The sequence below is a fragment of the Salmo salar genome, chromosome ssa04, assembly GCF_905237065.1.
Source record: "Salmo salar chromosome ssa04, Ssal_v3.1, whole genome shotgun sequence".
NCBI classification, from domain to species: domain Eukaryota; kingdom Metazoa; phylum Chordata; class Actinopteri; order Salmoniformes; family Salmonidae; genus Salmo; species Salmo salar.
Genome location: NC_059445.1, coordinates 76,976,469 through 77,002,200, shown reverse-complemented (window position 1 = coordinate 77,002,200; position 25,732 = coordinate 76,976,469). Strand labels below are relative to the sequence as shown.

Sequence of the window (25,732 nt, the reverse complement as noted above, 5' to 3'; positions counted from 1 at the left end):
CTTTTCCTCTCCTCTCCTCTCTCTCTTCTCCTTTCTTCTCTCCTCTCCTTTCCTCTCTTCTCCTCTCCCCTCTCCTCCCCTTCCCTCTCCTCTTCTCCCCTGTCCTCTCCTTTCCTCTCCTCTCCTCCTTCAAAGGGAGTGCATTAGCACCTGAAGTGTCACTACTCTGTTTGTACACAGGATCCTAGCAGACACAGGGCAGTAATCCTGAGAGAGGGACCATCAAGCCACAACTCTGATGTGTTCCGAATGATAGGTCCTCTCCTCTCTGATCCTTCCTCTCTTCCCCTCTCCTGCCCTTTCTCCTCTTCCTCCATCACTTCTCTCCCTTCATCTCCCTCTCTCTGCCATCCTTTTCTCCACAGTACACTTCAATCAGTGTGAAAGGAACTGTGAGATGAGGAGTAGAGACCGACATATTGGTTCACCAATATTATCCGAAGATATTGGCCTTTTGCCGATATTGGTATCGTACGATAATTCCACCGATAAACGATATTCAATAAATAGCATGAAAAAAGGAAATCTCATGCTGATCTGAACACTTACAGACATAATGTGTCATTCATTTCACCATGTAAGAAATCAACGTTTGAAGCATATTTCTTGGACAATTTATAAATGACACTTATTAATTTCCCTGGTGTAAAACAGCATATCGGCAGTTTCCCCCAAAACAACTGCAGTCAGTCAAACCTCTAGAGACAGATGTCACACATGATTTCTGCTTTAAATCGTGACTGGAAGTCCTTCAATATGAATGTGTCTAATTAATGTTTCTATGGCTCTGTTCATCAGGGTTGGAGAAGCCCCTGTGGTTTCTGGAGAGCTCTCTCTCTCTGTGTGTGTGTGTGTGTGTGTGTGTGTGTGTGTGTGTGTGTGTGTGTGTGTGTGTGTGTGTGTGTGTGTGTGTGTGTGTGTGTGTGTGTGTGTGTGTGTGTGTGTGTGTGTGTGTGTGTGTGTGTGTTGGGTGAGTTGGCCCCTGTAGGTGGGGCTCTAGTCTCCCCTATACTTGGGTGTAGTAGACCAGAACTTATCCCTGTCAAGATGTTGGGCTTGGCATGGGCACTGTGTTAACTACTGTCTGAGAGTGGCACTGCAGGAGAGGCTGGCCCGCTGCCAGCTCTGTGTGTCAACCCTGCCATCCCTGAGTCACGGTACCATGACCTGCCACCCATGCCAAGAAAGAGCTCTGCATCATCGCCGACAGGCAAAAACAAGCGAGCGACCGATGCCAACATTTCTTTCTCTCTCTTCTCGCTCTTCTCTCTCTCGCTCTCTGTCTCTCTGCTCCAACAACTACATGGTCCCACGGCATGGCAGAGTGGCATTCTGGGTAGAAACAAACAGACAACGCACCACTTTGCCTCCAGACTTCTGGTCAAACAGGACCATGGTGACTCGTTTGGGCTCTCGATGGTAGGTGCAGTAGTACTTGACCCAGGTTGACACAAAAGAACCTGAGAGAGGGAAGCGAGAGAAGCAGACAGAGAAGCAGAGAAGAAGCAGAGGGAGAAGCAGAGAGAAAAGCAGAGAAAAAAGCAGAGAGAAGCAGAGGGAGAAGCAGAGAGAAGCAGGGAGAGAAGCAGAGAGAGAAGCAGAGAGAAGCAGAGAGAGAAGCAGAGAGAAAGCAGAGAGACGGACAGAGAGAGAAGCAGAGAGACGGACAGAGAGAAGCAGAGAGAGAGGCAGAGAGAAAAGCAGAGAGAAGCAGAGAGAGAAGCAGAGAGAAAGCAGAGAGAAAAGCAGAGAGAAAAGCAGAGAGAGAAGCAGAGAGAAGCAGAGAGAAAGCAGAGAGAAAGCAGAGAGAAAAGCAGAGAGAGAAGCAGAGAGAAGCAGAGAGAGAAGCAGAGAGAAAGCAGAGAGACGGACAGAGAGAAGCAGAGAGACGGACAGAGAGAAGCAGAGAGAGAGGCAGAGAGAAAAGCAGAGAGAAGCAGGGAGAGAAGCAGAGAGAGAAGCAGAGAGAAAGCAGAGAGAAAAGCAGAGAGAAAAGCAGAGAGAGAAGCAGAGAGAAAAGCAAAGAGAAGCATAGAGAAGCAGAGAGAGCAGAGAGAAAAGCAGAGGGAGAAGCAGAGAGAAGCAGAGAGAGAAGCAGAGAGAAAGCAGAGAGACGGACAGAGAGAAGCAGAGAGACGGACAGAGAGAAGCAGAGAGAGAGGCAGAGAGAAAAGCAGAGAGAAGCAGGGAGAGAAGCAGAGAGAGAAGCAGAGAGAAAGCAGAGAGAAAAGCAGAGAGAAAAGCAGAGAGAGAAGCAGAGAGAAAGCAGAGAGAAAAGCAGAGAGAGAAGCAGAGAGAAAGCAGAGAGACGGACAGAGAGAAGCAGAGAGACGGACAGAGAGAAGCAGAGAGAGAGGCAGAGAGAAAAGCAGAGAGAAGCAGGGAGAGAAGCAGAGAGAAGCAGAGAGAAAAGCACAGAGAAGCAGAGAGAGAAGCAGAGAGAGAAGCAGAGAGAAAAGCAAAGAGAAGCATAGAGAAGCAGAGAGAGCAGAGAGAAAAGCAGAGAGAAGCAGCATAGAGAAAAGCAGAGACAGAAGCAGAGAGAGAAGCAGAGAGAAGAAGAGAGAAAAGCACAGAGAAGCAGAGAGAGAAGCAGAGAGAGAAGCAGAGAGAAAAGCAGAGAGAGAAGCAGAGAGAAAGCAGAGAGACGGACAGAGAGAAGCAGAGAGAGAGGCAGAGAGAGAAGCAGAGAGAGGCAGAGAGAAGCAGAGAAAGAAGCAGAGAAAGAAGCAGAGAGAAAAGCAGAGAGAAAAGCAGAGAGAAGCAGAGAGAGAAGCAGAGAGAAAAGCAGAGAGAAGCAGAGAGAAAAGCAGAGAGAAGCAGAGAGAGAAGCAGAGAGAAAAGCAGAGAGAAGCAGAGAGAGAAGCAGAGAGAAAAGCAGGGAGAGAAGCAGAGAGAAAAGCAGAGAGAAGCAGAGAGAAAGCAGAGAGACGGACAGAGAGAAGCAGAGAGAGAGGCAGAGAGAAAAGCAGAGAGAAGCAGGGAGAGAAGCAGAGAGAAGCAGAGAGAAAAGCACAGAGAAGCACAAAGAGAAGCAGAGAGAAGCAGACAGAGAAGCAGAGAGGAGCAGAGAGAGAAGCAAAGAGAAAAGCAGAGAGAAAAGCAAAGAGAAGCATAGAGAAGCAGAGAGAGCAGAGAGAAAAGCAGAGAGAAGCAGCATAGAGAAAAGCAGAGACAGAAGCAGAGAGAGAAGCAGAGAGAAGAAGAGAGAAAAGCACAGAGAAGCAGAGAGAGAAGCAGAGAGAGAAGCAGAGAGAAAAGCAGAGAGAGAAGCAGAGAGAAAGCAGAGAGACGGACAGAGAGAAGCAGAGAGAGAGGCAGAGAGAAAAGCAGAGAGAAGCAGGGAGAGAAGCAGAGAGAAGCAGAGAGAAAAGCAGAGAGAAGCAGGGAGAGAAGCAGAGAGAAAAGCACAGAGAAGCACAAAGAGAAGCAGAGAGAGAAGCAGAGAGAGAAGCAGACAGAGAAGCAGAGAGGAGCAGAGAGAGAAGCAAAGAGAAGCAGCATAGAGAAAAGCAGAGACAGAAGCAGAGAGAGAAGCAGAGAGAAGAAGAGAGAAAAGCACAGAGAAGCACAGAGAGAAGCAGAGAAAGAAGCAGAGAAAGAAGCAGAGAGAAAAGCAGAGAGAGAAGCAGAGAGAAAAGCAGAGAGAGAGGCAGAGAAAAGCAGAGAGCGGGCAATGAAAAAAATGGTTTCGGTTACCAATTTATTACTGCACATGCTCAGTGCCCTTGTCACCTCTTGAAGTCTCATCCTGAATACAATTACTCTTGTTGTTTCTATGGGGAAATGTACATCTATTTGTACAACAACACTGGTACTACTTCTCTAAATGATACAAATAAATGACTAAATAATGATATGATATGTGACCTTATTTCAGAGAGAGAAAGAAGTGTATGTGTGTGAGAGTGAGAGACAGTGAGATCGAGAACGGAGTGAGAGACAGAGAGCAGGACGGGACACTCACGTTTCTCCTGTACAAACAGATATCCCTCCATGGTGCCATGGCTGATGCTCTTGTGTTCATGGGGGTTCTCCTTCATCTTCCTCATCAGACACTCCACCTCAGACCGGGTGCTTTCAAAACGGTTCCGCGTCTTACAGGGCAGGAGAGGAGACAGAATGATGGAAACATCCCACCTACCATCCTGCATTCTGAGCAATTCACCACTGTCTGTAGTTGTTGGGTTAGGGCTATTCACCACTGTCTGTAGTTGTTGGGTTAGGGCTATTGACCACTGTCTGTAGTTGTTGGGTTAGGGCTATTGACCACTGTCTGTAGTTGTTGGGTTAGGGCTATTGACCACTGTCTGTAGTTGTTGGGTTAGGGCTATTCACCACTGTCTGTAGTTGTTGGGTTAGGGCTATTGACCACTGTCTGTAGTTGTTGGGTTAGGGCTATTGACTACTGTCTGTAGTTGTTGGGTTAGGGCTATTCACCACTGTCTGTAGTTGTTGGGTTAGGGCTATTCACCACTGTCTGTAGTTGTTGGGTTAGGGCTATTGACCACTGTCTGTAGTTGTTGGGTTAGGGCTATTGACCACTGTCTGTAGTTGTTGGGTTAGGGCTATTGACCACTGTCTGTAGTTGTTGGGTTAGGGCTATTGACCACTGTCTGTAGTTGTTGGGTTAGGGCTATTCACCACTGTCTGTAGTTGTTGGGTTAGGGCTATTCACCACTGTCTGTAGTTGTTGGGTTAGGGCTATTGACTACTGTCTGTAGTTGTTGGGTTAGGGCTATTGACCACTGGTCTGTAGTTGTTGGGTTAGGGCTATTCACCACTGTCTGTAGTTGTTGGGTTAGGGCTATTGACCACTGTCTGTAGTTGTTGGGTTAGGGCTATTGACCACTGTCTGTAGTTGTTGGGTTAGGGCTATTGACCACTGTCTGTAGTTGTTGGGTTAGGGCTATTCACCACTGTCTGTAGTTGTTGGGTTAGGGCTATTGACCACTGTCTGTAGTTGTTGGGTTAGGGCTATTGACCACTGTCTGTAGTTGTTGGGTTAGGGCTATTCACCACTGTCTGTAGTTGTTGGGTTAGGGCTATTGACCACTGTCTGTAGTTGTTGGGTTAGGGCTATTGACCACTGTCTGTAGTTGTTGGGTTTGGGCTATTGACCACTGTCTGTAGTTGTTGGGTTTGGGCTATTGACCACTGTCTGTAGTTGTTGGGTTAGGGCTATTGACCACTGTCTGTAGTTGTTGGGTTAGGGCTATTGACCACTGTCTGTAGTTGTTGGGTTAGGGCTATTCACCACTGTCTGTAGTTGTTGGGTTAGGGCTATTGACCACTGTCTGTAGTTGTTGGGTTAGGGCTATTGACCACTGTCTGTAGTTGTTGGGTTAGGGCTATTGACCACTGTCTGTAGTTGTTGGGTTAGGGCTATTGACCACTGTCTGTAGTTGTTGGGTTAGGGCTATTGACCACTGTCTGTAGTTGTTGGGTTAGGGCTATTGCCTTGAAAGGCCTCTGGGTTGGAAAAAGAGGAAATCTGATCAGCACCTCATGCCTGTAATGTATGGCATTAACATGCATCTTACATTCTGAATACTGATGGTGAGGTCTGTCTTGAAGTGGTTGAAGTCTTTGGCCAGCTCGTACCCATGATGGTAGTAAGTAAACAGCCCTTGAAGGAATGCCAGCAACTAGAACAGATGTAGAGGAAGACAGGGAGAGGAAACACGGCTGAGAAACATTCCTCTCAAATCATTTAAATGAAATCAACCAAATATACTCTAATTTGTTTTCAAAGGTACTTGTTGTCAGCTACATTCTAAAGCTACATATGTAGGATCTTAATTTGATGACCCTGTTGCAGGAGAACTTTCCTGAAATGCAGGAAATTGAAGTGTAATCGAGGTTAAAAAAGCTTTTTGAAGTTTGTCATTTCCACTTCGAAAATTCTGACTTGAATTTTCCTTAGGAAAAATGTATCGACCCCTACAAAAATGTCTGTTAATTATAATCCACATACTGTAATAATTCACATTTCCTGTTGCTGCAGCATTATTTTCCTGCTGTAGTGAACTGGCTGAAATTAAGATCTTACATCTGTAAATGTATCTACATTGTGGAGACAGTGTGGTTCATAGAGAGATGAGCTGATTGAGCATGAAAGTTGTGTAGATTAAATGAACTGTAGTACAGTAACAAGCATATCACTACACTCACAATAACATCTGCTAAACACGTGTATGTGACCAATAAAAGTTTATTTGATTTGACAGAAGCGCAGTAACTGTAGTACAGTAACAGTAGTAACAGTAGCACAGAAACAGTAGTACAGTAACAGTAGAACAGCAACAGTAGTAGAGTAACAGTAGAAAGTAGAACAGTAGAAAAGTAACAGTAGAACAGTAACAGTAGAACAGTAACAGTAGAACAGTAACTGTAGTACAGTAACAGCAGAACAGTAACAGTAGTACAGTAACAGTAGAACAGTAACAGTAGAAAAGTAACAGTAGAACAGTAACAGTAGTACAGTAACAGTAGACAAGTAGTACAGTAACAGTAGAACAGTAACAGTAGTACAGTATAACAGCAACAGTAGAACAGTAACAGTAGAACAGTAACAGTGGAAAAGTAACAGTAGAACAGTAGAACAGTAACAGTAGAACAGTAACAGTAGAACAGTAGTACAGTAACAGTAGAACAGTAACAGTAGAACAGTAACAGTAGTACAGTAGAACAGCAACAGTAGAACAGTAACAGTGGAAAAGTAACAGTAGAACAGTAGAACAGTAACAGTAGAACAGTAACAGTAGAACAGTAGTACAGTAACAGTAGAACAGTAACAGTAGAACAGTAACAGTAGTACAGTAGAACAGCAACAGTAGAACAGTAACAGTAGAACAGTAACAGTAGAAAAGTAACAGTAGAACAGTAGAACAGTAACAGTAGAACAGTAACAGTAGTACAGTAACAGTAGAACAGTAGTACAGTAACAGTAGTACAGTAACAGTAGAACAGCAGTACAGTAACAGTAGTACAGTAACAGTAGTACAGTAACAGTAGAACAGTAACAGTAGAACAGTAGTACAGTAACAGTAGAACAGTAACAGTAGTACAGTAACAGTAGAACAGTAGTACAGTAACAGTAAAACAGTAACAGTAGAACAGTAGTTATGTTAGAGTAGAACAGTAGTACAGTAACAGTAGAACAGTAGCACAGTAACAGTAAAACAGTAACAGTAGAACAGTAACAGTAGAACAGTAACAGTAAAACAGCAGTACAGTAACAGTAGAACTGTAACAGTAGTACAGAAACAGTAGAACAGTAACAGTAGAACAGTAACAGTAGTACAGTAAGAGTAGAACAGTAGTACAGTAACAGTAGAACAGTAACAGTAGAACAGTAACAGTAATACAGTAACAGTAGTACAGTAACAGTAGACAAGTAGTACAGTAACAGTAGAACAGTAACAGTAGAACAGTAACAGTAGAACAGTAACTGTAGTACAGTAACAGTAGAACAGTAACAGTAGTACAGTAACAGTAGACAAGTAGTACAGTAACAGTAGAACAGTAACAGTAGAAAAGTAACAGTAGAACAGTAGAACAGTAACAGTAGTACAGTAACAGTAGAACAGTAACAGTAGAACAGTAACAGTAGAAAAGTAACAGTAGAACTGTAGAACAGTAACAGTAGAACAGTAACAGTAAAACAGTAACAGTAGAACAGTAGTACAGTAACAGTAGAACAGCAGTACAGTAACAGTAGTACAGTAACAGTAGTACAGTAACAGAAGTACAGTAATAGTAGTACAGTAACAGTAGAACAGTAGTTATGTAAGAGTAGAACAGTAGTACAGTAACAGTAGAACAGTAGCACAGTAACAGTAAAACAGTAACAGTAGAACAGTAACAGTAGTACAGTAATAGTAATACAGTAACAGTAGAACAGTAGTACAGTAAGAGTAGAACAGTAGTACAGTAACAGTAGAACAGTAACAGTAGAACAGTAACAGTAATACAGTAACAGTAGTACAGTAACAGTAGAACAGTAACAGTAGAACAGTAGTACAGTAACAGTAGAACAGCAACAGTAGAACAGTAACAATAGAACAGTAGTACAGTAAAAGTAGAACAGTAACAGTAGTACAGCAACAGTAATACAGAAACAGTAGAACAGTAACAGTAGAACAGTAACAGTTAAACAGCAGTACAGTAACAGTAGAACTGTAACAGTAGTACAGAAACAGTAGAACAGTAACAGTAGAACAGTAACAGTAGTACAGTAAGAGTAGAACAGTAGTACAGTAACAGTAGAACAGTAACAGTAGAACAGTAACAGTAATACAGTAACAGTAGTACAGTAACAGTAGAACAGTAACAGTAGAACAGTAGTACAGTAACAGTAGAACAGCAACAGTAGAACAGTAACAATAGAACAGTAGTACAGTAAAAGTAGAACAGTAACAGTAGTACAGCAACAGTAATACAGAAACAGTAGAACAGTAACAGTAGAACAGTAACAGTAAAACAGCAGTACAGTAACAGTAGAACTGTAACAGTAGTACAGAAACAGTAGAACAGTAACAGTAGAACAGTAACAGTAGTACAGTAACAGTAGAACAGTAACAGTAGAACAATAACAGAAGAACAGCGACAGTAGTAAAGTAACAGTAGTACAGTAACAGTAGAACAGTAGTACAGTAACAGTAGAACAGTAACAGTAGTACAGCTACAGTAATACAGCAACAGTAGAACAGTAACAGTAGAACAGTAACAGTAGAACAGCAGTAGAGTAACAGTAGAACTGTAAAAGTAGTACAGCAACAGTAGACAAGTAGTACAGTAACAGTAGAACAGTAACAGTAGAACAGTAACAGTAGAACAGTAACTGTAGTACAGTAACAGTAGAACAGTAACAGTAGTACAGTAACAGTAGACAAGTAGTACAGTAACAGTAGAACAGTAACAGTAGAAAAGTAACAGTAGAACAGTAGAACAGTAACAGTAGTACAGTAACAGTAGAACAGTAACAGTAGAACAGTAACAGTAGAAAAGTAACAGTAGAACTGTAGAACAGTAACAGTAGAACAGTAACAGTAAAACAGTAACAGTAGAACAGTAGTACAGTAACAGTAGAACAGCAGTACAGTAACAGTAGTACAGTAACAGTAGTACAGTAACAGTAGAACAGTAACAGTAGAACAGTAGTACAGTAACAGTAGAACAGTAACAGTAGTACAGAAACAGTAGAACAGTAGTTATGTTAGAGTAGAACAGTAGTACAGTAACAGTAGAACAGTAGCACAGTAACAGTAAAACAGTAACAGTAGAACAGTAACAGTAGTACAGTAATAGTAATACAGTAACAGTAGAACAGTAGTACAGTAAGAGTAGAACAGTAGTACAGTAACAGTAGAACAGTAACAGTAGAACAGTAACAGTAATACAGTAACAGTAGTACAGTAACAGTAGAACAGTAACAGTAGAACAGTAGTACAGTAACAGTAGAACAGCAACAGTAGAACAGTAACAATAGAACAGTAGTACAGTAAAAGTAGAACAGTAACAGTAGTACAGCAACAGTAATACAGAAACAGTAGAACAGTAACAGTAGAACAGTAACAGTTAAACAGCAGTACAGTAACAGTAGAACTGTAACAGTAGTACAGAAACAGTAGAACAGTAACAGTAGAACAGTAACAGTAGTACAGTAACAGTAGAACAGTAGAACAGTAACAGTAGAACAATAACAGAAGAACAGCGACAGTGGTAAAGTAACAGTAGTACAGTAACAGTAGTACAGTAACAGTAGAACAGTAGTACAGTAACAGTAGAACAGTAACAGTAGTACAGCTACAGTAATACAGCAACAGTAGAACAGTAACAGTAGAACAGTAACAGTAGAACAGCAGTACAGTAACAGTAGAACTGTAACAGTAGTACAGCAACAGTAGACAAGTAGTACAGTAACAGTAGAACAGTAACAGTAGTACAGCTACAGTAATACAACAACAGTAGAACAGTAACAGTAGAACAGTAACAGTAGAACAGCAGTACAGTAACAGTAGAACTGTAACAGTAGTACAGCAACAGTAGAACAGTAACAGAAGAACAGTAACAGTAGTACAGTAACAGTAGAACAGTAGTACAGTAACATTAGAACAGTGACAGTAGTACAGTAACAGTTACAGTAGAACAGTAAGAGCAGAAAAGTAACAGTAGAACAGTAAGAATAGAACAGTAGTACAGTAACAGTAGAAAAGTAACAGTAGTACAGCAACACTAGAACAGCAACAGTAGAACAGTAACAGTAGTACACTAATAGCAGAACAGTAACAGAAGAACAGTAGAACAGTAACAGAAGAACAGTAACAGTAGTACAGCAACAGTAGAACAGTAACAGTAGAACAGTAACAGTAGAACAGTTACTGTAGAACAGTAACAGTAGAACAATAACAGCAGAACAGTAACTGTAAACAGTAAAAGTAGAAAAGAAAGTACAACAGTAACAGTAGAACAGCAACAGTAGTACTGTAACAGTAGTACAGTAACATTAGTACAGTAACAGTAGAACAGTATCAGTAGAACAGAACAAGTAGTACTGTAACAGTAGTACAGTAACAGCAGTACAGTAACAGTAGAACAGTAACAGTAGAAATGCAGCAGTAGTACTTTAATGGTAGTACAGTAACAGTAGAACAGTAACAGTAGTACAGTAACAGTAGAACAGTAACAGTAGAACAGTAACAGTAGAACAGTAACTGTAGTACAGTAACAGTAGAACAGTAACAGTAGTACAGTAACAGTAGACAAGTAGTACAGTAACAGTAGAACAGTAACAGTAGAAAAGTAACAGTAGAACAGTAGAACAGTAACAGTAGTACAGTAACAGTAGACAAGTAGTACAGTAACAGTAGTACAGTATAACAGCAACAGTAGTACAGTAACAGTAGTACAGTAACAGTAGAACAGTAACAGTAGAAATGCAGCAGTAGTACTTTAACGGTAGTACAGTAACAGTAGTACAGTAACAGTAGAACAGAAGTACAGTAACAGTAGAACAGTAGAACAGTAATAGTAGAAGAGTAACAGTAATACAGTAATAGTAGACCAGAAGTACAGTAACAGTAAAACAGTAACAGTAGAACAGTAACAGTAGTACAGTAAGAGTAGAAGAGTAGAACAGTAACAGTAGAACAGTAACAGTAGAACAGTAACTGTAGTACAGTAACAGTAGAACAGTAACAGTAGTACAGTAACAGTAGACAAGTAGTACAGTAACAGTAGAACAGTAACAGTAGAAAAGTAACAGTAGAACAGTAGTACAGTAACAGTAGAACAGTAACAGTAGTACAGTATAACAGCAACAGTAGAACAGTAACAGTAGAACAGTAACAGTAGAAAAGTAACAGTAGAACTGTAGAACAGTAACAGTAGAACAGCAGTACAGTAACAGTAGTACAGTAACAGTAGTACAGTAACAGTAGAACAGTAACAGTAGAACAGTAACAGAAGTACAGTAATAGTAGTACAGTAACAGTAGAACAGTAGTTATGTAAGAGTAGAACAGTAGTACAGTAACAGTAGAACAGTAGCACAGTAACAGTAAAACAGTAACAGTAGAACAGTAACAGTAGTACAGTAATAGTAATACAGTAACAGTAGAACAGTAGTACAGTAAGAGTAGAACAGTAGTACAGTAACAGTAGAACAGTAACAGTAGAACAGTAACAGTAATACAGTAACAGTAGTACAGTAACAGTAGAACAGTAACAGTAGAACAGTAGTACAGTAACAGTAGAACAGCAACAGTAGAACAGTAACAATAGAACAGTAGTACAGTAAAAGTAGAACAGTAACAGTAGTACAGCAACAGTAATACAGAAACAGTAGAACAGTAACAGTAGAACACTAACAGTTAAACAGCAGTACAGTAACAGTAGAACTGTAACAGTAGTACAGAAACAGTAGAACAGTAACAGTAGAACAGTAACAGTAGTACAGTAACAGTAGAACAGTAGAACAGTAACAGTAGAACAATAACAGAAGAACAGCGACAGTGGTAAAGTAACAGTAGTACAGTAACAGTAGTACAGTAACAGTAGAACAGTAGTACAGTAACAGTAGAACAGTAACAGTAGTACAGCTACAGTAATACAGCAACAGTAGAACAGTAACAGTAGAACAGTAACAGTAGAACAGCAGTACAGTAACAGTAGAACTGTAACAGTAGTACAGCAACAGTAGACAAGTAGTACAGTAACAGTAGAACAGTAACAGTAGTACAGCTACAGTAATACAACAACAGTAGAACAGTAACAGTAGAACAGTAACAGTAGAACAGCAGTACAGTAACAGTAGAACTGTAACAGTAGTACAGCAACAGTAGAACAGTAACAGAAGAACAGTAACAGTAGTACAGTAACAGTAGAACAGTAGTACAGTAACATTAGAACAGTGACAGTAGTACAGTAACAGTTACAGTAGAACAGTAAGAGCAGAAAAGTAACAGTAGAACAGTAAGAATAGAACAGTAGTACAGTAACAGTAGAAAAGTAACAGTAGTACAGCAACACTAGAACAGCAACAGTAGAACAGTAACAGTAGTACACTAATAGCAGAACAGTAACAGAAGAACAGTAGAACAGTAACAGAAGAACAGTAACAGTAGTACAGCAACAGTAGAACAGTAACAGTAGAACAGTAACAGTAGTACAGCAGCAGTAGTACTTTAACAGTAGTACAGTAACAGTAGTACAGTAACAGTAGAACAGAAGTACAGTAACAGTAGAACAGTAACAGTAGAACAGTAACAGTAGAAAAGCAGAACAGTAGAACAGTAACAGTAGAACAGTAACAGTAGAACAGTAACAGTAGAACAGTAGTACAGTAACAGTAGAACAGTAACAGTAGTACAGTAACAGTAGTACAGTAACAGTAGAACAGTAAAAGTAGTACAGTAACAGAAGTACAGTAATAGTAGTACAGTAACAGTAGAACAGTAGTTATGTAAGAGTAGAACAGTAGTACAGTAACAGTAGAACAGTAGCACAATAACAGTAAAACAGTAACAGTAGAACAGTAACAGTAGTACAGTAATAGTAATACAGTAACAGTAGAACAGTAACAGTAAAACAGTAACAGTAGAACAGTAGTACAGTAACAGTAGAACAGCAGTACAGTAACAGTAGAACAGCAACAGTAGAACAGTAACAATAGAACAGTAGTACAGTAAAAGTAGAACAGTAACAGTAGTACAGCAACAGTAATACAGAAACAGTAGAACAGTAACAGTAGAACAGTAACAGTTAAACAGCAGTACAGTAACAGTAGAACTGTAACAGTAGTACAGAAACAGTAGAACAGTAACAGTAGAACAGTAACAGTAGTACAGTAACAGTAGAACAGTAGAACAGTAACAGTAGAACAATAACAGAAGAACAGCGACAGTGGTAAAGTAACAGTAGTACAGTAACAGTAGTACAGTAACAGTAGAACAGTAGTACAGTAACAGTAGAACAGTAACAGTAGTACAGCTACAGTAATACTGCAACAGTAGAACAGTAACAGTAGAACAGTAACAGTAGAACAGCAGTACAGTAACAGTAGAACTGTAACAGTAGTACAGCAACAGTAGACAAGTAGTACAGTAACAGTAGAACAGTAACAGTAGTACAGCTACAGTAATACAACAACAGTAGAACAGTAACAGTAGAACAGTAACAGTAGAACAGCAGTACAGTAACAGTAGAACTGTAACAGTAGTACAGCAACAGTAGAACAGTAACAGAAGAACAGTAACAGTAGTACAGTAACAGTAGAACAGTAGTACAGTAACATTAGAACAGTGACAGTAGTACAGTAACAGTTACAGTAGAACAGTAAGAGCAGAAAAGTAACAGTAGAACAGTAAGAATAGAACAGTAGTACAGTAACAGTAGAAAAGTAACAGTACAGCAACACTAGAACAGCAACAGTAGAACAGTAACAGTAGTACACTAATAGCAGAACAGTAACATAAGAACAGTAGAACAGTAACAGAAGAACAGTAACAGTAGTACAGCAACAGTAGAACAGTAACAGTAGAACAGTAACAGTAGTACAGCAGCAGTAGTACTTTAACAGTAGTACAGTAACAGTAGTACAGTAACAGTAGTACAGTAACAGTAGAACAGAAGTACAGTAACAGTAGAACAGTAACAGTAGAACAGTAACAGTAGAAAAGCAGAACAGTAGAACAGTAACAGTAGAACAGTAACAGTAGAACAGTAACAGTAGAACAGTAGTACAGTAACAGTAGAACAGTAACAGTAGTACAGTAACAGTAGAACAGTAAAAGTAGTACAGTAACAGAAGTACAGTAATAGTAGTACAGTAACAGTAGAACAGTAGTTATGTAAGAGTAGAACAGTAGTACAGTAACCGTAGAACAGTAACAGTAGAACAGTAACAGTAATACAGTAACAGTAGAACAGTAACAGTAGAACAGTAACAGTAGAACAGTAACAGTAGAACAGTAGTACAGTAACAGTAGAACAGCAACAGTAGAACAGTAACAATAGAACAGTAGCACAATAACAGTAAAACAGTAACAGTAGAACAGTAACAGTAGTACAGTAATAGTAATACAGTAACAGTAGAACAGTAGTACAGTAAGAGTAGAACAGTAGTACAGTAACCGTAGAACAGTAACAGTAGAACAGTAACAGTAATACAGTAACAGTAGAACAGTAACAGTAGAACAGTAACAGTAGAACAGTAACAGTAGAACAGTAGTACAGTAACAGTAGAACAGCAACAGTAGAACAGTAACAATAGAACAGTAGTACAGTAAAAGTAGAACAGTAACAGTAGTACAGCAACAGTAATACAGAAACAGTAGAACAGTAACAGTAGAACAGTAACAGTAAAACAGCAGTACAGTAACAGTAGAACTGTAACAGTAGTACAGAAACAGTAGAACAGTAACAGTAGAACAGTAACAGTAGTACAGTAACAGTAGAACAGTAGAACAGTAACAGTAGAACAATAACAGAAGAACAGCGACAGTAGTAAAGTAACAGTAGTACAGTAACAGTAGTACAGTAACAGTAGAACAGTAGTACAGTAACAGTAGAACAGTAACAGTAGTACAGCTACAGTAATACAGCAACAGTAGAACAGTAACAGTAGAACAGTAACAGTAGAACAGCAGTACAGTAACAGTAGAACTGTAACAGTAGTACAGCAACAGTAGACAAGTAGTACAGTAACAGTAGAACAGTAACAGTAGTACAGCTACAGTAATACAACAACAGTAGAACAGTAACAGTAGAACAGTAACAGTAGAACAGCAGTAAAGTAACAGTAGAACTGTAACAGTAGTACAGCAACAGTAGAACAGTAACAGAAGAACAGTAACAGTAGTACAGTAACAGTAGAACAGTAGTACAGTAACATTAGAACAGTGACAGTAGTACAGTAACAGTAACAGTAGAACAGTAAGAATAGAACAGTAGTACAGTAACAGTAGAAAAGTAACAGTAGTACAGCAACACTAGAACAGCAACAGTAGAACAGTAACAGTAGTACACTAATAGCAGAACAGTAACAGAAGAACAGTAGAACAGTAACAGAAGAACAGTAACAGTAGTACAGCAACAGTAGAACAGTAACAGTAGAACAGTAACAGTAGTACAGCACCAGTAGTACTTTAACAGTAGTACAGTAACAGTAGTACAGTAACAGTAGAACAGAAGTACAGTAACAGTAGAACAGTAACAGTAGAACAGTAACAGTAGAAAAGCAGAACAGTAGAACAGTAACAGTAGAACAGTAACAGTAGAACAGTTACTGTAGAACAGTAACAGTAGAACAATAACAGCAGAACAGTAACTGTAAACAGTAAAAGTAGAAAATAAAGTACAACAGTAACAGTAGAACAGCAACAGTAGTACTGTAACAGTAGTACAGTAACATTAGTACAGTAACAGTAGAACAGTAGTACAGTAACAGTAGAACAGTATCAGTAGAACAGAACAAGTAGTACTGTAACAGTAGTACAGTAACAGCAGTACAGTAACAGTAGAACAGTAACAGTAGAAATGCAGCAGTAGTACTTTAACGGTAGTACAGTAACAGTAGAACAGTAACAGTAGTACAGTAACAGTAGAACAGTAACAGTAGAACAGTAACAGTAGAACAGTAACTATAGTACAGTAACAGTAGAACAGTAACAGTAGTACAGTAACAGTAGACAAGTAGTACAGTAACAGTAGAACAGTAACAGTAGAAAAGTAACAGTAGAACAGTAGAACAGTAACAGTAGTACAGTAACAGTAGACAAGTAGTACAGTAACAGTAGTACAGTAGTACAGTAGTACAAGGAACGTCTTGATTAGTGTTATGTTAGCTAGCTAGCTACAAAGTTGCTTTGTATCATGACAAGGTGTAGTACTGAAACTACCGAGGTTACCTAGCCAGCTACACGTTCAAAGTCAACAACGCAGCCACTGCTAGCTAGCCTACTCCACCAGCCAGCAGTACTGTATCATTTTAGTCAATAACATTTTTGCAACGTAAGCTTAACTTCCTGAACATTCGAGACGTGTAGTCCACTTGTCACTCCAATCTCATTTGCATTAGCGTAGCCTCTTCTGTAGCTTGTCTACTATGTGTCTGCCTATCCCTGTTCTCTCTCCTCTGCACAGGCCATACAAACGCTCCACACCGCGTGGCCGCTGCTGCTCTAACCTGGTGGTCCCAGCGCGCACGACCCACGTGGAGTTCCAGGTCTCCGGCAGCCTCTGGAACTGCCGGTCTGCGGCCAACAAGGCTGAGTTCATCTCAGCCTATGCTACCCTCCAGTCCCTAGACTTCCTGGCGCTGACGGAAACATGGATCACCACAGATAACACTGCTACTCCTACTGCTCTCTCCTCGTCTGACTACGTGTTCTCGCATACCCCTAGAGCATCGAGCCAGCGGGGTGGTGGCACTGGAATCCTCATCTCTCCCAAGTGGACATTCTCTCTTTCTCCCCTGACCCATCTGTCTATCTCCTCATTTGAATTCCATGCTGTCACAGTTACCAGCCCTTTCAAGCTTAACATCCTTATCATTTATCGCCCTCCAGGTTCCCTTGGAGAGTTCATCAATGAGCTTGACGCCTTGATAAGTTCCTTTCCTGAGGATGGCTCACCTCTCACAGTTCTGGGTGACTTTAACCTCCCCACGTCTACCTTCGACTCATTCCTCTCTGCCTCCTTCTTTCCACTCCTCTCCTCTTTCGACCTCACCCTCTCACCTTCCCCCCCTACTCATAAGGCAGGCAATACGCTTGACCTCATCTTTACTAGATGCTGTTCTTCCACTAATCTCATTGCAACTCCCCTCCAAGTCTCCGACCACTACCTTGTATCCTTTTCCCTCTCGCTCTCATCCAACACTTCTCACTCTCCCCCTACTCGGATGGTATTGCGCCGTCCCAACCTTCGCTCTCTCTCTCCCACTACTCTCTCCTCTTCCATCCTATCATCTCTTCCCTCTGCTCAAACCTTCTCCAACCTATCTCCTGATTCTGCCTCCTCAACCCTCCTCTCCTCCCTCTCTGCATCCTTTGATTTCCTCTGTCCCCTATCCTCCAGGCCGGCTCGGTCCTCCCCTCCTGCTCCGTGGCTCGACGACTCACTGCGAGCTCACAGAACAGGGCTCCGGGCAGCCGAGCGGAAATGGAGGAAAACTCGCCTCCCCTGCGGACCTGGCATCCTTTCACTCCCTCCTCTCTACATTTTCCTCTTCTGTCTCTGCTGCTAAAGCCACTTTCTACCACTCTAAACTCCAAGCATCTGCCTCTAACCCTAGGAAGCTCTTTGCTACCTTCTCCTCCCTCCTTAATCCTCCTCCCCCTCCCCCCCTCCTCCCTCTCTGCGGATGACTTCGTCAACCATTTTGAAAAGAAGGTTGACGACATCTGATCCTCGTTTGCTAAGTCAAACGACACTGCTGGTCCTGCTCACACTGCCCTACCCTGTGCTTTGACCTCTTTCTCCCCTCTCTCTCCAGATGAACTCTCGCGTCTTGTGACGGCCGGCCGCCCAACAACCTGCCCACTTGACCCTATCCCCTCCTCTCTTCTCCAGACCATTTCCGGAGACCTTCTCCCCTACCTCACCTCGCTCATCAACGCATCCTTGACCGCTGGCTACGTCCCTTCCGTCTTCAAGAGAGCGAGAGTTGCACCCCTTCTGAAAAAACCTACACTCGATCCCTCCGATGTCAACAACTACAGGCCAGTATCCCTTCTTTCCTTTCTCTCCAAAACTCTTGAACGCGCCGTGCTTGGCCAGCTCTCTTGCTATCTCTCTCAGAATGACCTTCTTGATCCTAATCAGTCAGGTTTCAAGACTGGGCATTCAACTGAGACTGCTCTTCTCTGTGTCACGGAGGCTCTCCGCACTGCTAAAGCTAACTCTCTCTCCTCTGCTCTCATCCTTCTAGACCTATCTGCTGCCTTTGATACTGTGAACCACCAGATCCTCCTCTCCACCCTCTCCGAGCTGGGCATCTCCGGCACCGCGCACGCTTGGATTGCGTCCTACCTGACAGGTCGCTCCTACCAGGTGGCGTGGCGAGAATCTGTCTCCGCACCACGTGCTCTCACCACTGGTGTCCCCCAGGGCTCTGTTCTTGGCCCACTCCTATTCTCGCTATACACCAAGTCACTTGGCTCTGTCATATCCTCACATGGTCTCTCATATCATTGCTATGCAGATGACACACAATTAATCTTCTCCTTTCCCCCTTCTGACAACCAGGTGGCGAATCGCATCTCTGCATGTCTGGCAGACATATCAGTGTGGATGACGGATCACCACCTCAAGCTGAACCTCGGCAAGACGGAGCTGCTCTTCCTCCCGGGGAAGGACTGCCCGTTCCATGATCTCGCCATCACGGTTGACAACTCTCTTGTGTCCTCCTCCCAGAGTGCTAAGAGCCTTGGCGTGACCCTGGACAACACCCTGTCGTTCTCCACCAACATCAAGGCGGTGACCCGATCCTGTAGGTTCATGCTCTACAACATTCGCAGAGTACGACCCTGCCTCACACAGGAAGCGGCGCAGGTCCTAATCCAGGCACTTGTCATCTCCCGTCTGGATTACTGCAACTCGCTGTTGGCTGGGCTCCCTGCCTGTGCCATTAAACCCCTACAACTCATCCAGAACGCCGCAGCCCGTCTGGTGTTCAACCTTCCCAAGTTCTCTCACGTCACCCCGCTCCTCCGCTCTCTCCACTGGCTTCCAGTCGAAGCTCGCATCCGCTACAAGACCATGGTGCTTGCCTACGGAGCTGTGAGGGGAACGGCACCTCCGTACCTTCAGGCTCTGATCAGGCCCTACACCCAAACAAGGGCACTCCGTTCATCCACCTCTGGCCTGCTCGCCTCCCTACCTCTGAGGAAGCACAGTTCCCGCTCAGCCCAGTCAAAACTGTTCGCTGCTCTGGCACCCCAATGGTGGAACAAGCTCCCTCACGACGCCAGGACAGCGGAGTCAATCACCACCTTCCGGAGACACCTGAAACCCCACCTCTTCAAGGAATACCTGGGATAGGATAAAGTAATCCTTCTAACCCCCCCCTTAAAAGATTTAGATGCACTATTGTAAAGTGGCTGTTCCACTGGATATTATAGGTGAATGCACCAATTTGTAAGTCGCTCTGGATAAGAGCGTCTGCTAAATGACTAAAATGTAAAAAAAAAAAAATGTAAATGTACAGTATAACAGCAACAGTAGTACAGTAACAGTAGTACAGTAACAGTAGAACAGTAACAGTAGAAATGCAGCAGTAGTACTTTAACGGTAGTACAGTATAGGTGAATGCACCAAATTGTAAGTCGCTCTGGATAAGAGCGTCTGCTAAATGACTAAAATGTAAATGTAAATGCAGTAGAACAGTAACAGTAGAACAGTAACAGTAGAACAGTAACAGAAGAACAGTAGTACAGAAACAGTAGAATAGTAACAGTAAAACAGTAACAGTAGAACAGTAACAGTAATACAGTAATAGTAGACCAGAAGTACAGTAACAGTAAAACAGTAACAGTAGAACAGTAACAGTAGTACAGTAAGAGTAGAAGAGTAGAACAGTAACAGTAGAACAGTAACAGTAGTACAGTAACAGTAGAATAGTAGCACAGTAACAGTAGAACAGTAACAGTAGAACAGTAACTGTAAAACAGTAACAGTAGAACAGTAACAGTAGAACAGTAACAGTAGAACAGTAACAGTAGAACAGTAGTACAGTAACAGTAGAACAGTAACAGTAGTACAGTAACAGTAGAACAGTAAAAGTAGTACAGTAACAGAAGTACAGTAATAGTAGTACAGTAACAGTAGAACAGTAGTTATGTAAGAGTAGAACAGTAGTACAGTAACAGTAGAACAGTAGCACAATAACAGTAAAACAGTAACAGTAGAACAGTAACAGTAGTACAGTAATAGTAATACAGTAACAGTAGAACAGTAGTACAGTAAGAGTAGAACAGTAGTACAGTAACCGTAGAACAGTAACAGTAGAACAGTAACAGTAATACAGTAACAGTAGAACAGTAACAGTAATACAGTAACAGTAGTACAGTAACAGTAGAACAGTAACAGTAGAACAGTAGTACAGTAACAGTAGTACAGTAACAGTAGAACAGTAACAGTAAAACAGCAGTACAGTAACAGTAGAACTGTAACAGTAGTACAGAAACAGTAGAACAGTAACAGTAGAACAGTAACAGTAGTACAGTAACAGTAGAACAGTAGAACAGTAACAGTAGAACAATAACAGAAGAACAGCGACAGTAGTAAAGTAACAGTAGTACAGTAACAGTAGTACAGTAACAGTAGAACAGTAGTACAGTAACAGTAGAACAGTAACAGTAGTACAGCTACAGTAATACAGCAACAGTAGAACAGTAACAGTAGAACAGTAACAGTAGAACAGCAGTACAGTAACAGTAGAACTGTAACAGTAGTACAGCAACAGTAGACAAGTAGTACACTAACAGTAGAACAGTAACAGTAGTACAGCTACAGTAGAACAGTAACAGAAGAACAGTAACAGTAGTACAGTAACAGTAGAACAGTAGTACAGTAACAGTAGAACAGTAACAGAAGAACAGTAACAGTAGTACAGTAACAGTAGAACAGTAGTACAGTAACATTAGAACAGTGACAGTAGTACAGTAACAGTTACAGTAGAACAGTAAGAGCAGAAAAGTAACAGTAGAACAGTAAGAATAGAACAGTAGTACAGTAACAGTAGAAAAGTAACAGTAGTACAGCAACACTAGAACAGCAACAGTAGAACAGTAACAGTAGTACACTAATAGCAGAACAGTAACAGAAGAACAGTAGAACAGTAACAGAAGAACAGTAACAGTAGTACAGCAACAGTAGAACAGTAACAGTAGAACAGTAACAGTAGTACAGCAGCAGTAGTACTTTAACAGTAGTACAGTAACAGTAGTACAGTAACAGTAGTACAGTAACAGTAGAACAGTAGTACAGTAACAGTAGAACAGTAACAGTAGAACAGTAACAGTAGAACAGTTACTGTAGAACAGTAACAGTAGAACAATAACAGCAGAACAGTAACTGTAAACAGTAAAAGTAGAAAAGAAAGTACAACAGTAACAGTAGAACAGCAACAGTAGTACTGTAACAGAAGTACAGTAACATTAGTACAGTAACAGTAGAACAGTAGTACAGTAACAGTAGAACAGTATCAGTAGAACAGAACAAGTAGTACTGTAACAGTAGTACAGTAACAGCAGTACAGTAACAGTAGAACAGTAACAGTAGAAATGCAGCAGTAGTACTTTAACGGTAGTACAGTAACAGTAGAACAGTAACAGTAGTACAGTAACAGTAGAACAGTAACAGTAGAACAGTAACAGTAGAACAGTAACTGTAGTACAGTAACAGTAGAACAGTAACAGTAGTACAGTAGACAAGTAGTACAGTAACAGTAGAACAGTAACAGTAGAAAAGTAACAGTAGAACAGTAGAACAGTAACAGTAGTACAGTAACAGTAGACAAGTAGTACAGTAACAGTAGTACAGTATAACAGCAACAGTAGTACAGTAACAGTAGTACAGTACCAGTAGAAATGCAGCAGTAGTACTTTAACGGTAGTACAGTAACAGTAGTACAGTAACAGTAGAACAGAAGTACAGTAACAGTAGAACAGTAGAACAGTAATAGTAGAAGAGTAACAGTAGAACAGTAGACCAGTAGCAGTAGAACAGTAACAGTAGAACAGTAACAGTAGAACAGTAACAGAAGAACAGTAGTACAGAAACAGTAGAATAGTAACAGTAAAACAGTAAAAGTAGAACAGTAACAGTAATACAGTAATAGTAGACCAGAAGTACAGTAACAGTAAAACAGTAACAGTAGAACAGTAACAGTAGTACAGTAAGAGTAGAAGAGTAGAACAGTAACAGTAGAACAGTAACAGTAGTACAGTAACAGTAGAATAGTAGCACAGTAACAGTAGAACAGTAACAGTAGAACAGTAACAGTAGAACAGTAACTGTAAAACAGTAACAGTAGAACAGTAACAGTAGAACAGTAGTACAGTAACAGTAGAACTGTAGAACAGTAACAGTAGAACAGTAACAGTAGAACAGTAACAGTAGAATAGTAGTACAGTAACATTAGTAACTGTTATAAAGTAACAGTTTAACAGTAGTACAGTAACCATAGAACAGTAACAACAGAGCAGCAACAGTAGAACAGTCACAGTAGAACAGTAGTACAGTAACAGTAGAACAGTAACAGTAGAACAGTAACAGAATATTAAAACAGTAACTGTAGTATAGTAAAAGTAGAACAGTAAAAGCAGAACAGTAACAGTAGTACAGTAACAGTAGTAAAAGCAGTACAGTAACAGTAGAACAGTAACAGCAGAACAGCAACAGTAGTACAGTAACAGTAGTAAAAGTAGTACAGCAACAGTAGAACAGTAACTGTAGTGCAGTAACAGTTTAACAGTAACAGTAGTAACAGTAGTACAGCAAGAGTAGTAACAGTAGTACACTAACAGGAGTACAGTAACAGTAACTGTAGTACAGTAACTGTAGTAGAGTAACAGTAGTACAGTAGTAAAGTAACAATAGTACAGTAAATGTAGTACAGTAACAGTAGTACAGTAACAGTAGTAACATTAGTACAGTAACAGTTCAACAGTAACCACAGAACAATGACAGTAATAAAGTAACAGTAGTACAGTAACAGTAGCAACAGTAGTACAGTAATTGTAGTACAGTAACAGTAGTACAGCAACATTAAAACAGTAACAGCTGAACAGAACAGTAGAAAAGTAACCATAGAACAGTAATAGTAGTACAGTAACAGTAGAACAGTAACTGTAGAGCAGTAAACGTAGTATAGCAACAGTAGAACAGTAACTATAGTATAGTAACAGAAGAACAGTAAATGTAGAATAGTAACACTAGAACAGTATCTATAGTACAGTAACAGTAGAACAGTCACAGTAGAACAGTAACTGTAGTATAGTAACAGAAGAACAGTAAATGTAGAATAGTAACACTAGAACAGTATCTATAGTACAGTAACAGTAGAAAAGTAACAGTAGAACAGTAACCATAAAACAGTAACAGTAGAACAGTATCTATAGTACAGTAACAGTAGAAAAGTCACAGTAGAACAGTAACCATAAAACAGTAACAGTAGAACAGTAACAGTAGAACAGTAACAGAAGTACAGAAACATTAGTAACTGTAATAAAGTAACAGTTTAACAGTAGTACAGCAACAGTAGAACAGTAACAGTAGAACAGTAACAGTAGTACAGCAGCAGTAGTACTTTAACAGTAGTACAGTAACAGTAGAACAGAAGTACAATAACAGTAGAACAGTAACAGTAGAACAGTAACAGTAGAAAAGCAGAACAGTAGAACAGTAACAGTAGAACAGTAACAGTAGAACAGTAGTACAGTAACAGTAGAACAGTAACAGTAGTACAGTAACAGTAGAACAGTAAAAGTAGTACAGTAACAGTAGAACAGTAGTTATGTAAGAGTAGAACAGTAGTACAGTAACAGTAGAACAGTAGCACAGTAACAGTAAAACAGTAACAGTAGAACAGTAACAGTAGTACAGTAATAGTAATACAGTAACAGTAGAACAGTAGTACAGTAAGAGTATAACAGTAGTACAGTAACAGTAGAACAGTAACAGTAGAACAGTAACAGTAGAACAGTAGTACAGTAACAGTAGAACAGCAACAGTAGAACAGTAACAATAGAACAGTAGTACAGTAAAAGTAGAACAGTAACAGTAGTACAGCAACAGTAATACAGAAACAGTAGAACAGTAACAGTAGAACAGTAACAGTTAAACAGCAGTACAGTAACAGTAGAACTGTAACAGTAGTACAGAAACAGTAGAACAGTAACAGTAGAACAGTAACAGTAGTACAGTAACAGTAGAACAGTAGAACAGTAACAGTAGAACAATAACAGAAGAACAGCGACAGTGGTAAAGTAACAGTAGTACAGTAACAGTAGTACAGTAACAGTAGAACAGTAGTACAGTAACAGTAGAACAGTAACAGTAGTACAGCTACAGTAATACAGCAACAGTAGAACAGTAACAGTAGAACAGTAACAGTAGAACAGCAGTACAGTAACAGTAGAACTGTAACAGTAGTACAGCAACAGTAGAACAGTAACAGAAGAACAGTAACAGTAGTACAGTAACAGTAGAACAGTAGTACAGTAACATTAGAACAGTGACAGTAGTACAGTAACAGTTACAGTAGAACAGTAAGAGCAGAAAAGTAACAGTAGAACAGTAAGAATAGAACAGTAGTACAGTAACAGTAGAACAGCAACAGTAGAACAGTAACAGAAGAACAGTAGAACAGTAACAGAAGAACAGTAACAGTAGTACAGCAACAGTAGAACAGCAACAGTAGAACAGTAACAGAAGAACAGTAGAACAGTAACAGAAGAACAGTAACAGTAGTACAGCAACAGTAGAACAGTAACAGTAGAACAGTAACAGTAGTACAGCAGCAGTAGTACTTTAACAGTAGTACAGTAACAGTAGAACAGAAGTACAGTAACAGTAGAACAGTAACAGTAGAACAGTAACAGTAGAAAAGCAGAACAGTAGAACAGTAACAGTAGAACAGTAACAGTAGAACAGTTACTGTAGAACAGTAACAGTAGAACAATAACAGCAGAACAGTAACTGTAAACAGTAAAAGTAGAAAAGAAAGTACAACAGTAACAGTAGAACAGCAACAGTAGTACTGTAACAGTAGTCCAGTAACATTAGTACAGTAACAGTAGAACAGTAGTACAGTAACAGTAGAACAGTATCAGTAGAACAGAACAAGTAGTACTGTAACAGTAGTACAGTAACAGCAGTACAGTAACAGTAGAACAGTAACTGTAGTACAGTAACAGTAGAACAGTAACAGTAGTACAGTAATAGTAGAACAGTAACAGTAGAAAAGTAACAGTAGAACAGTAGAACAGTAACAGTAGTACAGTAACAGTAGACAAGTAGTACAGTAACAGTAGTACAGTATAACACCAACAGTAGTACAGTAACAGTAGTACAGTAACAGTAGAACAGTAACAGTAGAAATGAAGCAGTAGTACTTTAACGGTAGTACAGTAACAGTAGTACAGTAACAGTAGAACAGAAGTACAGTAACAGTAGAACAGTAGAACAGTAACAGTAGAACAGTAACAGTAGAACAGTAACAG

The 25,732-nt window shown here is 40.5% G+C and overlaps 1 protein-coding gene across 2 annotated transcripts in view; it reads right to left on the bottom strand.

Annotated features, from left to right (window-relative positions):
- The window catches only part of LOC106603859 (rho GTPase-activating protein 26), a 172,105-nt gene that overhangs the window by 56,705 nt on the left and 89,668 nt on the right, over positions 1-25,732 (bottom strand). For both annotated transcript variants that reach the window (XM_045717354.1, XM_045717355.1), the window contains exons 7-9: positions 5,544-5,648; positions 3,968-4,097; positions 1,360-1,460 (exon numbers count right to left, since the gene is read on the bottom strand). In XM_045717354.1, coding sequence (XP_045573310.1) covers positions 1,360-1,460; positions 3,968-4,097; positions 5,544-5,648 — 336 coding nt within the window. The remainder of the gene's footprint in view (positions 1-1,359; positions 1,461-3,967; positions 4,098-5,543; positions 5,649-25,732) is intronic.